This window comes from Ipomoea triloba, chromosome 3, assembly GCF_003576645.1.
Source record: "Ipomoea triloba cultivar NCNSP0323 chromosome 3, ASM357664v1".
Classification (NCBI taxonomy): Eukaryota; Viridiplantae; Streptophyta; class Magnoliopsida; order Solanales; family Convolvulaceae; genus Ipomoea; species Ipomoea triloba.
This window is the reverse complement of record NC_044918.1, coordinates 2,501,364-2,516,040: the sequence shown is the minus strand read 5'-3', so window position 1 is coordinate 2,516,040 and position 14,677 is coordinate 2,501,364. Positions and strand designations below refer to the sequence as shown.

At 35.9% G+C, this 14,677-nt stretch overlaps 3 protein-coding genes across 4 annotated transcripts; 2 read left to right on the top strand and 1 right to left on the bottom strand.

Annotated features, from left to right (window-relative positions):
- Window positions 1-702: 702 nt before the first annotated feature.
- Window positions 703-3,444, top strand: LOC116013844 (54S ribosomal protein L51, mitochondrial-like). Its single transcript, XM_031253794.1, has 4 exons — window positions 703-828; window positions 2,212-2,291; window positions 2,737-2,843; window positions 2,971-3,444. The coding sequence occupies exons 2-4, from the start codon at window positions 2,212-2,214 to the stop codon at window positions 3,141-3,143; spliced, it is 360 nt and encodes a 119-aa protein (XP_031109654.1). The 5' UTR covers window positions 703-828; the 3' UTR covers window positions 3,144-3,444.
- A 952-nt stretch (window positions 3,445-4,396) lies between these two features.
- Window positions 4,397-9,373, top strand: LOC116013562 (protein ecdysoneless homolog). Its single transcript, XM_031253384.1, has 5 exons — window positions 4,397-5,924; window positions 6,484-6,810; window positions 7,879-8,006; window positions 8,479-8,633; window positions 8,975-9,373. Exons 1-5 carry the CDS (start codon window positions 4,786-4,788, stop codon window positions 9,155-9,157), a joined length of 1,932 nt encoding a protein of 643 aa, XP_031109244.1. The 5' UTR covers window positions 4,397-4,785; the 3' UTR covers window positions 9,158-9,373.
- Window positions 9,374-11,351: 1,978 nt separating this feature from the next.
- LOC116014042 lies at window positions 11,352-14,027 on the bottom strand. Of its 2 annotated transcripts, XR_004097337.1 has the most exons (3): window positions 12,795-14,027; window positions 11,985-12,078; window positions 11,352-11,805 (listed from the first exon to the last, which is right to left on the bottom strand). XR_004097337.1 is itself a non-coding variant. In XM_031254030.1 (2 exons), the coding sequence occupies exons 1-2, from the start codon at window positions 13,264-13,266 to the stop codon at window positions 11,756-11,758; spliced, it is 522 nt and encodes a 173-aa protein (XP_031109890.1). In that variant the 5' UTR covers window positions 13,267-14,027; the 3' UTR covers window positions 11,352-11,755. The 2 variants fall into 2 exon arrangements, 1 of the variants encoding a protein (XP_031109890.1); XM_031254030.1 differs by lacking the exon at window positions 11,985-12,078.
- Window positions 14,028-14,677: the final 650 nt, after the last annotated feature.

The following is a 14,677-nucleotide window of genomic DNA, read 5'->3' as shown; positions in this document are numbered from 1 at the left end:
TTGGTCCCACGATTATTAGCAAAATGACAATTTTGGTCCACATGTTTAGTTTGTACCAATTTTAGTCCCACGACTATTATTTTAGTGCTAAAATTCATCGCGCCGGTCACCAATAATCCATTTAAAACGTGCCGAAATCTAAAAATTTTAAAGGTATTTTCATCATTTTAAACTCAATATCCCAATTTGAGCATGAATAAAGAGATTTAAGCCCTAAGATCGATACAATTTACAGTTCTCCTCCTCAAATTAAGGTAAAATGAGGAAAAAAAAAATCTGAATTTTGATCGATCTTAAGACTTAAATTCATTTATTCATGCTCAAATTGTGATATTAAGTTGAAAATGATGAAAATGCCATTAATAATTTTAGATTTTTGCACGTTTTAAATCGATGTGCGCGATGAATTTTGACACTAACACAATAATCGTGGATGAAAATTGCTACTAAAATAATAGTCGTGGGACTAAAATTGGTAGAAATTAAACATGTGGACCAAAATTGTCATTTTGCTAATAGTCGTGGGATCAAAATCGGTATTTACTCTAATTAAAAGGTAAAAACTGTATAGAACAATAATTTATAGACTAAGTCTACAATTTAGACATAACTAAAGAATTAAAATCGTCATTTTCCCTTTATTCCACAATAGCTATTTTTGTTATTGTATTCAAGGAAAAATATAAACCCTAATTATGTATTTCTTGTTCTATGTAACGTTTCCCAGTTAACAGTGAGTTAGGATCGATGTCGCTGGCTCCCACAACTCCACTTGCATTAAGATCCTAGAGAAGAAGCTCTGGAACCCTCGTCCCTAACTATACGGAGGTATCAAACATCTTACTAATACCCTTATGTATATATACATAAACTTTACTTTCTGTGTTTGTTTGCTTGCTTGCTTCTTCTTCTTCTTCTTCTTTCTCGAATGCTGGGGATGATTTGGAGTGTCTCAATTTCTGGAATTGATTTCATCTTTGTTTATTCAATAGTTCATGCCTTAGTGTTGGTTGGAATTGTTTATAAATCGGAGGGGTGTATTGAGTAACAGAATGAGCATAGAACTTCCTAGAGCTTTTGAGTGTATATCAAACTCTATCAACAGGGACTTTAATTACCCATTCATCCCTGTTAGGAAATCGTAATATGTTTTTGAAGATAAAACAAAATAACATCTCAATCCTCCAGAGAAATGGACTGAATTGTTTCTGCAGTGCAATTGCTTACATATTTAGAAGTATTTTTGCTTGGCAATTTGATTAGACTTTTCATAAAAGTTTGTATAACAAACAATTAATTGAAATTTTCTAAAAAAATGAGTTTCTATAATTTATTGTACTTTTAATTTCCAGCTTCTTACAATTACTAATTATTGATTATGATTCACTCCATGTTCTGTTTCTTTGCACTAATCACATTCTTCAATTTATTATTTTTATGCATTGTTGTTGCCATGTATACACCAGTTAGATCTGGAATAAATGTGATGGAATACATTCATAATGCTGAGGGATTAAAAGGATAAACAAATTTGTTGGTATGTGTGCACCAAAAAAATAGGCTATCATATTCTCTCTTGTTCCATCTTCAGACATGAGATACAAGATATATGATATGTAATGTGATATATGATTAGTGTTCCAACATGGCATTGAGATTCTGTGTCACTTGAACCATTGCCAAGAGCCCAAGAAAGCATTTGGCGCGATTTGTTCTTACTCTGTTTGTTTTTGAGCTTAAAGTATGTTACTCTCTATGATTCTTTTGCTGTTTTATTTTGGTTAGTACCAATTTTATTTGTTTGGCCAAAAGTGATAAAATTAGCACTAGTTCATTGGTTTTTGATGGCATGATTTTTCTAGTAAAAGCTTCAAAAGTTTGGTGCCAAAATTTTGATGTTTTTTCTATTTCTTTCATTTTTGAAAAATTGTTTGAGACATTGCTCCTGCATTGTGGTAAACAGTTGCAATCAATCAAACCATGTAATTAGGAATGAACCCAGTCTTCAAGAGGTTGTTATAAGCTTTTTACTGGCTGAAATTGAATATTCCAATTTTCCTTTTGTCATATCCTACTTTCCTATCTTGCTTGTAGTGTGGATAGTCTGGGCAAATTTATTTCGCATATATAGTTATATACTATTTGTCATGTGCGATTGTCAAAATTGTTATATTTACTGATAGGCTCTAACTCTGTAAATTCAATGATCAGATGGCACTAAGAGGTGTTTGGCAACTTCAGAAGTTGGTAGTGAGCTATTGTGATTGGGGAGGCAGTAGCATGGGTTTAAGGTTTGCATAAGTTAAAACTTTGCCTATTGTGTAAGGTGCCTTTATTTATTTATTTTTTTTTTTTGAAAAAAAAAAAAAAAAACCTCTCTATTTGTAAGCATTGACCATAAAAGAAAATCTCATCTAAGTGACTTTTAAGGTTAGGGTTGCTGTAAATTATCCTTAAATTAGAGAAAATATTGTCTGTTGTTTCAGTTTTAAGTTGAAATGCCCAATTTCAAATGGTAATAGAACTTGGATCAAAGGAGGAAAAATAAGAGTTAAATTTTGAATTGGCACCGCTTTGCAGTTGCTATATGCCTATATAGAACCCCAAAAATAATCAATGGGCAATTGACACATTTGCTGGAACTGTGTAATGCAACAATTTAATCATTTACAATGAAAATTTGATTGAAGATGAAATGGTTAGGGCAATTAATTAAAAGTGTGTTTAATGTATTAGGGCATTTATGGAGTCTCATTTGCCAGCTCTCAAGGAGGTCAATCCCCATCTGGAAGTAGTCACTGAGCTCAATCGTGGTCAACATCCATTCTTGAAGGGATTATACAGTAAGAATATCCGTCTTACCCCCACCCAATTCTTGCTCAATCGTGATCAACTTCCCTATCTACTTCCTTCTATTTTGCTTGTGTGTGCATGTGTGGGGCAACTCATGCTCTTTATTTCGATTTTCAGAAAACAAGAATGAGCGTGTTGTATCTGTTAAAAACTTGGCCCCGGATGAAATTCTGTCACAAGCTACAAGGCTAAGGAATTCACTTGGGCGAAAAGTGGTGAAGTTGAGGACAATACATGTTACTAAACACCCAAGTGTTCAAGGCACTTGGAGTACAAAATTGAAGGTGTAAGCCAAGTGGTCAAATATGAAGGACAGGACCTTTGGTTTGTTTTCTTTGAATCCTGTATTTTGGCACTGCCACATAGCTTCCACTGTTTTTTGGTGAAACTGCTGCAGTGGTGGCTTTTTAATTTGTTTCCTAGGACTGAATTAATAATATGTTGTCACTGACATATTGGTTTCATCTTAACATTTCAAACAAAGTCTTCTGATTGAGTTCCAAGATTTAAGAATGTATTTCCTTGTGAACTTCTTTATTTTTAATTCAAGTGTAAATATTACAAACTTGGAAGTTTGTAATATTTATGAAACTGATTCCATTTTATTTTACTTTTATTTTCATCCGTTAGATTTACTTAGATAAACATTTCATTTTGGGATAAGGATCAAATAGACCCTCAAACTATAGTACATTGTGCAATTAGGCCCTCCAACTTCAAAAATGTTCAATTAAACCCTTAAATTTGTTATTTTGAAACAAATAAACTCTTTTACTCATTTGTGACATGTAATTGTAAGTCAATCAAAATTCTGGCGAACCTCAGGCCAAATTCCAGTGCACAAATAGGAACTACAGTCACCGGCGCCGGTCACACCCGGCCGGAGATGCTTGGTCGCCATCTCCACGGTGATCGGTGCCCGTGGCTGTAGTTCCTGTTTGGCACTGGAATTTGGCGGTCGCCGGAATTTTGATTGACCTGCAATTACAGGTCACAAATGAGTAAAAGGGTTTATTTGTTTCAAAATAACAAGTTTAAGGGCTTAATTAGAGTTTTTTGAAGTTGAAGGGCCTAATTGCACAATGCACTATAATTTGAGTGTCTATTTGACCCTTTATCCCTTTCATTTTCGATCATTATATAATTATACCGATTAGATGAAAAAAAATAAAATTACTCCCTAAGGGTGTGTTTGAAAACTTGAAAAATCATTTTTAAAAATTATTTTCTGAAGCCAAGTACCTTGTGGTCTGATGGCATCATTGTTACCATTCCAAACGGAATGTCTCATCCCAATCAAGAATGTTGTCATAATCATGTTGTTTGAGCAGATACTATGTCTAGATTAGATTATAATACTAAAAAAGAAGTATTTTCTGAATTTTCATGTTTGGTAAATGGTGAAAAACTAAAATCAAAGAAAAATAATTTATGATCAAAAGAGAAATTGCCTTGGTTTTTCTGAAAATTTTTCATTTTGTTTTTTGGGAAAGTCATTTTCTAATGCGCACACAACATTTTCAGTCTTGCAATTTGGAGTTCAAACAACCAACAACGGAGAAGGCTTGCCGTCGGAAGTCGAAGAAGGCTTGAAGCTGAAGGATCTCCGCAACTTTGAGAAGACACTAGAAGAGCTGGAGAGGATGAAATAAACCAAAACTTGCAGGAAGAAGATGATGATTAATAATAATAATTGCAGGAAGAAGACCCTAGAAGAATTAGATGGTTGCAGAAAGATGCGATGAGTAATTTTCTAAAATGAAACCAAAAAGTCATTTTCTTGATTTTTAAGTACACTTTAATTTAAAAATCTTAATAGCATCATTAACCCCGGGTTCTTGCGAAGGCGGGCTTGGCTGGGTAGTTATTGTGTTTCTCCGCACAGTGCTTTCTGCATCTCTAGTTTCTACACCCTTCTACGCCGTCGACGCGATGGCGGAGCTGGACCCTTCCGCCGCCACCACATCAAGCATCTTCTCTCAGAAGAGCCAACGTCCTCCTGACGATACGGTTTTCTTCTCCATTTTCCCCGACTTCGCTCTACACTCTTCTACCTCCTCCGCTGCAACAACCTCTGAACTCCAAGCTCTCCACCTCCAAATCCTCCAAACCCTAGCCCCCTACACCTCCAACTACATATGGCAGCACGAGCCTTTCAATCTGTCTCTCTCGTCTACCGCCCCGCCCCACCTCAGTGGCAAGCTCCGATTCGGCGATAACCTTGAAGATGAATGGTTCGTGGTGTTCCTCTTGTATGAAATCTCCAGGAATTTCCCAAACCTCTCGATTCGCGTATGGGACAGCGACGGCGAGTTCCTGCTCATCGAAGCCGCCTTCCACCTTCCTCGGTGGCTCAACCCCGACACCGCCACGAATCGCGTTTTTATACGCTGCGGTCGCCTTCACATTATCCCCAAGTCCATCTTCCACGACACTCCATCTCTTCGAGACGCGCTTAGGTTGTTAATAGATGGCGCTGAGGAGAAGACGAAAGCGCCGGAGCCTGTTCAGCTTCAATTGGAGAATAGGTTGAAAGAATACCCCCTGAGGGCGGAGAATAACGTGCAGAGAGTTAGGGTTAGAGTCCCGGTGTCTGTGGCACAAGTGTTGAAGCATGAACCGTGCTTAATTTCACTTGCTGTGGAGGGGTTTTATGATAGGGACATTGATACAATGAAGTTTGCGGCCAAGATGGAGAGGTTTTTGAGGAATGGAAGTAGGGAAGAGCTGGTGCCAGTGGCCGTGAGGATGTCCAGGGCGATGTATGCCCAATTGGTGCAGCAGGCCTTCCAGGCGCCAAAATGCTACCCACCATTGCCGCCTAGGAGCGATGTGGGAGCCTACTTGGAGGCTGAGTTGGGGTTGAAAATTGCATGTGGACTTGAGATGATATACCAGCTAAGGAAGATGCAGGGAATGGAGGGGAAAGGTAGTACATGGGAGGCTTTCAAGAAGAGTCTAGAAAAAAGTGGGTACTTTGAAGGGTTGTTGCCAGGATCCAATGAGTACAAGAGATTGATGCAAAACGCAGAGGAGTACTACAGAAATAGCTCATTACAAGCGAGAACAAGGTGTGCAATATTTTGGTTGTTAACTTGCCTGTTTGATGATAGATAGTTCTCTATTTCATGTGAAGCAATGGACATTTTCTTTCATATATACATTTGCTAGTAATTTGGATGTGTTTCTGGCACTACATGATCAGATGCAGTATGTCACAGCCTCACAGGGTTTATGGATGATGAATTTGAGCCGTTTCAAGTTAATGTCACAGCATATTTGCCCTATGAGTTAAATTTTTAATGTCAATTGACTTTCTAGGAATGCATTAAGCATTTTACACATGCGCCCTAAAATCTATTGAGGCTGTTTTTCTAAATATTTGTGAAATTTTACTTCATTCCTTAAGTAGAGTTTGCAGTCTCAATACTTATCACTCACGTGGCTCAAGCCATAAGTGGAAATTGCACCTTGTTGCCCATTGTTGTGATCTGTTTCATCACATCACCTCTTGTTTTCACGTGCTTACCACTATTTTTCTGTTACTATCATCACTTGCTGTGTGATACCTTTCTTTTCACTCACTTTCTTCTTTTGTGTTAAAGTGTTAACTACTTCTAAAAATTACAGTGAAATGTTGAATGCTCCAGTAAGACGCATAGATGAGATTCTTGCACTTCCCCATTCTGTGGATGATTTTAAGAATCTAGAGCTACCGCCATCAGATGATGATTCATGGCTTTATGGTGGGGAAGATGAGCTAAATGCTGCTCTTCATGAAAGGCAGAAGGAGATGGAAGATTACAATTCAAAGCACAAAAAGAAACAAAATTCAAAAGAAGAACAGGCTGATTCTGACAACTTGAATGACTATGATCTGAAAAATATTTCAAAGTCTATGCAAGCATTTGTTAAGCAAATGTCAAGCTACCAAGGAGCAGAAGTTCCAGAAAGCAGGTTAGTTGTTTTTGTTCTCTCTCTCTCTCTCTCAGAACACTAGGAAGTGGTTGTGCTATGTACCATACTTGATTAAATTAAGTGTTGTCTAATGATTTTCAAAAAAAAAAAAAAGTGTTGTCTAATGTTGATGTGTTTGTTTTAATATCATTTAGTACATTGATTGATAGTTCTTTTCAGTAGTTTTGCTAAGTTTTAATGATTGTAGGTGTCAAATTGGATGTTGATATTCCTATTCTTATGTTAATGCCTGAAGAAAGAGGGCAGCTAATAACTTGGACCACTAGGTTCTTCCTATTATCTTTAACCATATTTGCAATTTAGGTGTAGGATATATTATCAGTTGAGTGCATCATTGATTAACATCATTAGCTTGTTTGAGCAAACATAATGAAATAGCACTAAATCTGAATTCCCCACTTGGGGGTGTGTGGGGAATGGAATTCCCATAAGATGTCCATAGTAGACATGAGAAAGGTAAGATGATCATATGGGAGTACAATAAAGGGATCATATTTGACTGAAATATTCAATGCTTCAACATGTAAACATTTTGATGATGTTAAGAGATACATGGCCACAGTAGAGATCAGAATGCCAAGATGATCATGTATCAGTGCAAGGGATTATAAGCATATTAGCGTGAAATAGTGCTAATTGGAGACATCATCCATGTGGATTAAGATGGTTTGAGCGAGTGGATTGCAGGTTTCCCTGGTTTTTCTTATATGTTCTTATTTTTGCAGTTAGTTGCTCCTTTCTGTTATTTTCTGTTTTAGGAAGGAGGTTGTGCACATTGAATTTACACATTAATTTGTAGGGCAAGCATTTCCTCTGTTCCTAAATAAGGATTCTGCAACAAAATGATATTTTGTGGAATGTACTTATTCTGGGCCTTTTCTTTGATGGTGATATAAACAAATTCACCCCTTGTTTTACTAATGATGTGTGTGTGAGTGAGAGAGAAAATATATATATTCCAGACAACATTGATTCCTTGCTGTTTTGCCTTTGTGATTGTTCATCGGCATGCCTGCATTAATTGATCATCTTTTTCTTCAATTGAAGCATGAGAGATGTGGACTTTGACGTGGATCGCTTTATGGAAGATATTAATTCCTTAGCAAGACAAAAGGACTCTGAAGACACTGGTAGTGAGTTTGATATTGAAGGGTCAAACTCTGACATGGAATTTGGTAAGTTATAGTATATATGCATGTGTTTTAGGAAATAATGCTACCAGTGAAATATATGTTGGCTTCATCTGGTTCTTGTTAAATCTGTAAGCATGGAATCTTCAACTGTCAGAAGTTGATTGTTCAAATAACAATTTTTCCTTGAAAAACATGTAATGGGAATATGGGATTTTGTGTCCAAATATGCCTTTAAGAAGCAACATGAAATTGTGAATCCAAATATAATAGGAGACTTTTTATGCTAGAATAGATTCCCTCTCTAGGGAATCAATTTCATATTAGGGTCTTCTGCATAATACTTTTGGAGTGGGCATGCTATAGTTCAAAATTTTAATTCCGAAAGTAGAGACTTAAGGCTTTTGACAAGGCATGTTTAATTTAATTCAACTATGTACACTTTGGCATGTTTAAATTTGTGTTCACATCTCCTAAAACTTTGCATACCAACCATGGAGATGTTCTCAACTTGCAGATGAATCTGATGATGAGAGTGATGGCGAAGATAATGAAGTGGGAGGGGATCCTTTTATGCAGTCTTATGCACACGTTCTAAATGAGGAACTGAAAGGCACTTCACTAAGTAAAAGTTTTGCTCGTGCAGATGAACAACCTCCCAAGAAAGATGAGGTTAGTCTTCATTGAATAAATTATGTCAAATGGAACCCACAGTCTAAAAATAAAATTCTCCCTAACCTTTCAAGTTATTGCACTGCTCTTTCTGAAAAATGCTTTATGATTCATGACTTGCCAACTCATTGGCCTAAAATGTTTCTATGATATTTTACTGTATGTGCTAGTTTGGGGCCATTCACATTGCGGTATATAATTGCTACTAATAAACTCTACCCACCCACCCACCCACCTACACACACACACACAAACACAAAGAAATGAGAAGATGAAGCATTGGGTTTTTCCTTTTGAGTTGATTGCTAACCTCACACCTCCTGTGTATATGGTGAACACAGGGAACATCTGCGGGTGCAGAAGGGATGGAGGAAGAGTTGGCGCCAGTGGATGTGGATTTCAACCTTGTGAAGAGCCTTCTTGATTCATTTTCATCTCAACAAGGAAATGCTGGTCCGGCTTCCAACTTACTTGGGCTTCTAGGTCTAAACCTTCCACAAGATGCTAATAGTAAAGGAAAATAAGTTGTCTGAATTGGAGTTTTAGTTAAAGGAGATTTCAGTATTATTTTTGTATTGGGCAGTCAGCAGTTCATACTTGCACTACATCTTGTACAAACATATAGAGAGAAGAGATGATTGATTTCATGCCAAAATTTGTTGACCTTGCTTCATATATATGATGGTATTTGAATATCAATGAGGAATTCTGTAATATAAGTATATACGTAGTATTAAGTATTTGAAAGATGTGTTTCCTGTTAATTATAGTTGGACTGCATAATCATCACACTCTTGAATTAAAGATTTTTTTAATAGATTACTGGTGAATTGGTTGGTTTCATTTTGAATAAGGAATCTATGTATCCCATTAAAAAGATACAAATCATAGAGTGGCTAATAAAGTGATAATTATAAGGGTCTTTAGTATGATCTTTTATTATATTATATATATGCTCAACAATCATTATGAAATTTAATTTAAGTGACCATATACTTTAAGTGATCATATACTTTACCCTTATAGATATAACTAAATAGATAAAATTTTATTCAAACATTCACCAAATACTAATATAATATGTTGCCATTAGTAAGCTTAGGAGATACGTTTTAAAATTAGTTAATAGCAACACGTCACATCAACATTCCGTAAAACTTCATATAAAATTGTTGTCCTATTAAAATATTATTCTCATTGATATTTATTTATTTGGTTGATAATTACCTGTTTTTGCCATTGAGCTTTACAGGAATATTAAAAGTTTTAAAAATTAGTAATGTTGAAGAATGTAGACAATTGGTTAAAGACATCACACACTGCCTGGCAAAGGAAAAAATAAAAATAAAAATAAAAATAACAATTCTTCAATTAAGAAAAATATAACCACTTTGGAATAATACTATAATGGCTATAATTGATGTGGGCAGTGGGCAACTCCAAAAGCTCATCTTTTAACCAGCAGGCAGCAGCAATAGTTGCAAGAGACAAAATATTTTTCCTCTCATACACCTACTTTGATTAAAAGGAACGATGCAACAGCTGAAAGTGACCCTAATACATAATCACTTCTTGCTTTATCATAATTACAATTAATAAATAACAAATAAATAATTATTCAAACCCCATTAATATTTTTAAAAAAAAATAAATTAAGCCTATAATTTCTTCAAATAACAGTCATAAAACTTTTATTTGTATACTAGTTTTAAAGTAAGGACTTGAAATCGAGTCTAATTCTACATGCAACTTCCTCAATCTTAATAACTTCCTCAATCTTAATAACTGGTCTCATTTTCTAGATGCTATCAATGGAGTCAATTGACAAAGACTTAGTATACCTACTCCTTGAAGTTTAATAATGCTATCCAACTATATGCTCCTGTCAACAAGCAATACATACCTTAATATTAAACCATGTAAAATCATCACCAAATCGTGGACCATACACCACATATATAAAAGATATCTTCCAATAACTAAACTATCAAATATCCATTTATTCAATATAATTTAATCATAAAAGATGCATCCTCATGCATATCTTTTAAGACTTACTAATATAAAAGCAAGTATTAGTTTGGATCTCGAGACACAATTTCAGTCAAATTGGTCTGATAGTTGACTGAATCACAGGGAAGCGAACGTTGATTTGTGTCAAATCCATGATTAAATTTTACGTACGGTGATTGATGAAGAGTGAAGATGAAGAGCACATTGTATGTTTTCTTTCTTTTTCTCTTTTCTGAAAGGTAAGGTCCCAAACAATGAACAAACAACTTTTATTCAAAATTCCAGCCTTATTCTCAATAACTTAAGAGTACTAAAAGTATGATCTGAAAAGGAAGGTTGCCAAACCCCCCACCTAAAAGTCAGCTGGTGAAGAAAACAAGAGTAACCATGAACAATAAACAATTCTATGGGTGGGGGAGAATCACATGCTTTTATCTTTGTAAGTGTTCTTTGTAAGTGTTTGGTAAATAGTTATTAACCGACTGAGTTAGTGAGTTTGACTAGTTGATAGCATTAGTTGATTGATGTTTGGTAAACTAGCTGTTAGCTAATAACTGATTACATGCAAATGACTTCTCAAAAAGCTAATCGATGGTTGTTTAATCAAGTCAAACAGTTAATAGTGGTCAAATAAGCTAAAATTGCCAGAAGCTAACTATGTTACCAATCAGTATCTTTATGTATCCTCCAACCATCAAAGGAAAGTAGAGAGTAGCAGTGACAATAGTCTATCATTTATCAATAATATAAAAGGTATTGACAATGGTGGTGGTTCACTAGAGTAGTCAGGGATTGGGAGAAGGAAAGCTTATATTACAACACCACTACAGCAGCAGTCAAGATACTTTCCACATATTCACAGGTGCAATATTTACACTAAAATGTCAGAAGGATGGTCTTACTTTCTACGGCAAACCTGAAACGATGCAAGCGTACTGAATAACTTCAGCTGCAAGTCGACATGCGTGCTCTCTAAACGAAATAGAAAAAAAATGGACTTGATCTCATCTCGTGCAGGAGAAATGCTGGTTCTTCCGCAATTACTAGATGCTGATGCAGAAGACCGTGAATGATTCTAATCAAGTACAGAGGAGGATGAAGCAACGACCTCAAAATTTCTGGAGTGAGGAAAGCCACTGCTCCATGTATTTCTTGCCTTCTGCAGATACAATCAAAACATGAACATCAAATATACGCGGAGACATGAAAGTTCGATTTTTTAAAACTTTTTTTTTTCTCAAAACAGTGAGTTCACTAGTGATATACAGACGAATGAATCTACACAATTACATGATAAAAATGACTAGTATCAATTACACGCAATGAATATCCACAAACCTTTGATCTCTTAGTCACGGGACCTCCTCCTCAACATAGTTGGCTGAGGCCTCATCGGTTCAATACAAACAATGGAAAGCTCGCAAGGATAACTCTAAAACGAATCACAGAAGTGTCTACTGCATATTAGCTTTACAATAATGGAAGAGGCAATTCAAGAATTAAAAAGATCCCCACATCTCTCCCAACAGAAAATGACTTCACTCAGGAATGCAAGGGAATAGAACCACGATTCCTATCCTCTGCTCTTAACCTATAAGTGAATCATGAATATCTACCACAAATTTGGGTCGGACAAAGCATAACACCATTTCTATGTACCTTGTAATACTATCAGAATTTTTTCCATTAGCGAGCAAACATAAAATTCGATACTATCTTAGCAACTTGTTATGCCAAATGAAAATTTGGACAAAAAACAAGTCACTTATTTAGCAGATCAGCCACTCTTAGGTGCTCCAAAGGGTACCACACATACCAATGTTTTAAATTCCAGATGTGTATATATATATATGAATATACAGTACAATCAAATCTTACAGCACTCAGAAATGAACAGGGAATTCAAAGGGAAGCTTTAATTTAACTAGCAAGCCTAATACCGACAAATCACTACCAATCAAAGAGGTGCAAGATATGTTTTTTCCATAAGCTTAGGACCAACCATAGCAGATCATGACACCAGATACAGTGATAATTCATTCATATAAATCAGTACTTAATAAGGAAGCTAATTTATCTACAAAAAACTTCACCATTTATAGTAAACTATAACTACTACCGAAATCTAGCAAGGAAAACAGGTCTTACCAGGAGAGTACTCATTGGAGAGGCTCTTAATGGCACTCAAGAACTGATTGCTCGGCTCTTCGACAACTAAAGCCTTACAGTCATCCCTATAGCAAGGAACCAGCACAGCAAAACTATTGTCTGCCTCATCATCACTCTGGAAATCAGGGGCGTGTGGTTCCAGCCACCCAATTGACCAGTCAGAATCATCGGATTCAGAACCTGATAAACAAACATCATCAGATGGCACCAAAACCACATCGTACTCCTTATCAATCCCCCTCCTCCTCCTCTCTTCCCTACTATTCCATTTCCTCTTCACCTTCCTAGTTGAAGGGCTCACAGACCAGAATTTCACAGTCTCTGCTTGCTCCCTGAACCCTGGCCCCCAATCTTGCAAAGAATTTACCGAAGACCCTTTAGCTGCTAAGGACTCTCCCTTCTCCTTCCCACCCCACAACCACCATGAGAAACGAGACAAGGAAACAGCCATTTCTTCTCGTCTTCGGATTATCAATACATATGAATAGAATTCAACGGAAATTTATTGAAATTCAAGCTCCAAAATAGGAGGAACTTAAACTGGCTTGCACGAATAAAACAAAAAAATTAAACAATTCATCGGTGGGCAAATAATGGGCAAAGATACATCAAAGTACTACCAACAAAAGTATCATTAAAACAGAAGACTACTTCAATCATCAACCCATCCCTTCAACTAGTTGGATCATCAAATCATTCCCTCACCTAACTTTCTCATTAACTTGATTCCAGCCCCGAAAAATCCTCTTAAAAAATCAAAACTTTTCATACATTTTGGGACTATTCAATCCTCCAAAAGTCCAAAAAAAGCAGACAAATTGTTTGATTAAAAAACAAAACAAAAATCTCACAAGATTAAAAATATCTTGACATTGATAAAATCAAAAGGGACTATGGATGGTGCAGCAAAATTGGGACTTTTGGGGCTCAAACGACTATTTCCAGTCGGGCCATCCGAAATAGTTTCGCCCCGAAGCGGAAAGTTACGGGAGAAAGCAGCAAACGGTGAGACCGCCGGGAAAACCGGAATTCTCGCCGGAAAGTTTACACCAGAAACGGAAAAAAAAATTCTGACGGAGTAGTAAGTTAGTAACCACTACTCAAAGGCGCTAGCTTGCTCCTCCATAACCTCCATCCTCTCTCTCTCTCTCTCTCTCTCCTTCCTGTCTCGCCTTCTCTCTCTAAGCTCTCTGTCACGAGTCACGACTCCCCCACACTCCTCCTGCAGTTAGGTGATTGTTTTCTGGCGGGGCCACTATTTATAGGCACAGCATGCGTGTACAGTTAGTTAGCCAAAGTTACATCTTTACCCCCAAAATTTGTCTTATTTTCATATCATGATTTTTTTAAGAGATTATTTTGTTATTTAAAAAAAATAAAGATTATTTTGTTAATGGTTCTCCTCGATAGAGACATCTGCAAATAACTTTGTTGTTGAGCAGCATAACTGTAACTTTTTGATAGGTTATTGGTTCAAACTCCAGTCTCCCACCAGATCACCCGGAGTAAGACGAGAGATGATTTTTTTTTTTGAAAAAATAATTTAAATTTTTAAATGAATTAAAAATAATACAATTTTAAATACGGTGAACGCCACGTCAATCATATGATTTTAATTTAATTGTATGATTTTGAACCATTTATGAACCTATTTATAACTTTTTTGAGTTAGATGATCTAATTATATTTTTGTGCATAGTTTAGTAGTCTATTTAAGTATTATTCCTATTTTATAAATTTAAAGTAGTTAAATTTAACATACTTTCTAATTTTTTTTAGTAGAAAATAAAAACGTATAAAACTTTTAAACTAATGATGGAATTTTTTGGTTTTCAAAAAAAAATGATGGAATTTGGAAATTA

Bases quoted from the DNA above. Each gene is read 5' to 3' on its own strand.
- LOC116013562 (XM_031253384.1), top strand. From the start codon at position 4,786: ATGGCGGAGCTGGACCCTTCCGCCGCCACCACATCAAGCATCTTCTCT. The intron at 5,925-6,483 runs GTGTGCAATATT...TAAAAATTACAG, and splicing joins TCATTACAAGCGAGAACAAG to TGAAATGTTGAATGCTCCAG. The intron at 8,634-8,974 runs GTTAGTCTTCAT...TGGTGAACACAG, and splicing joins AACCTCCCAAGAAAGATGAG to GGAACATCTGCGGGTGCAGA.
- LOC116014042 (XM_031254030.1), bottom strand. From the start codon at position 13,266: ATGGCTGTTTCCTTGTCTCGTTTCTCATGGTGGTTGTGGGGTGGGAAG. The intron at 11,806-12,794 runs GTAAGACCTGTT...TTGTATCTGCAG, and splicing joins CTCCAATGAGTACTCTCCTG to AAGGCAAGAAATACATGGAG.
- LOC116013844 (XM_031253794.1), top strand. From the start codon at position 2,212: ATGGCACTAAGAGGTGTTTGGCAACTTCAGAAGTTGGTAGTGAGCTAT. The intron at 2,292-2,736 runs GTTTGCATAAGT...TTAATGTATTAG, and splicing joins GGCAGTAGCATGGGTTTAAG to GGCATTTATGGAGTCTCATT. The intron at 2,844-2,970 runs GTAAGAATATCC...TTCGATTTTCAG, and splicing joins ATTCTTGAAGGGATTATACA to AAAACAAGAATGAGCGTGTT.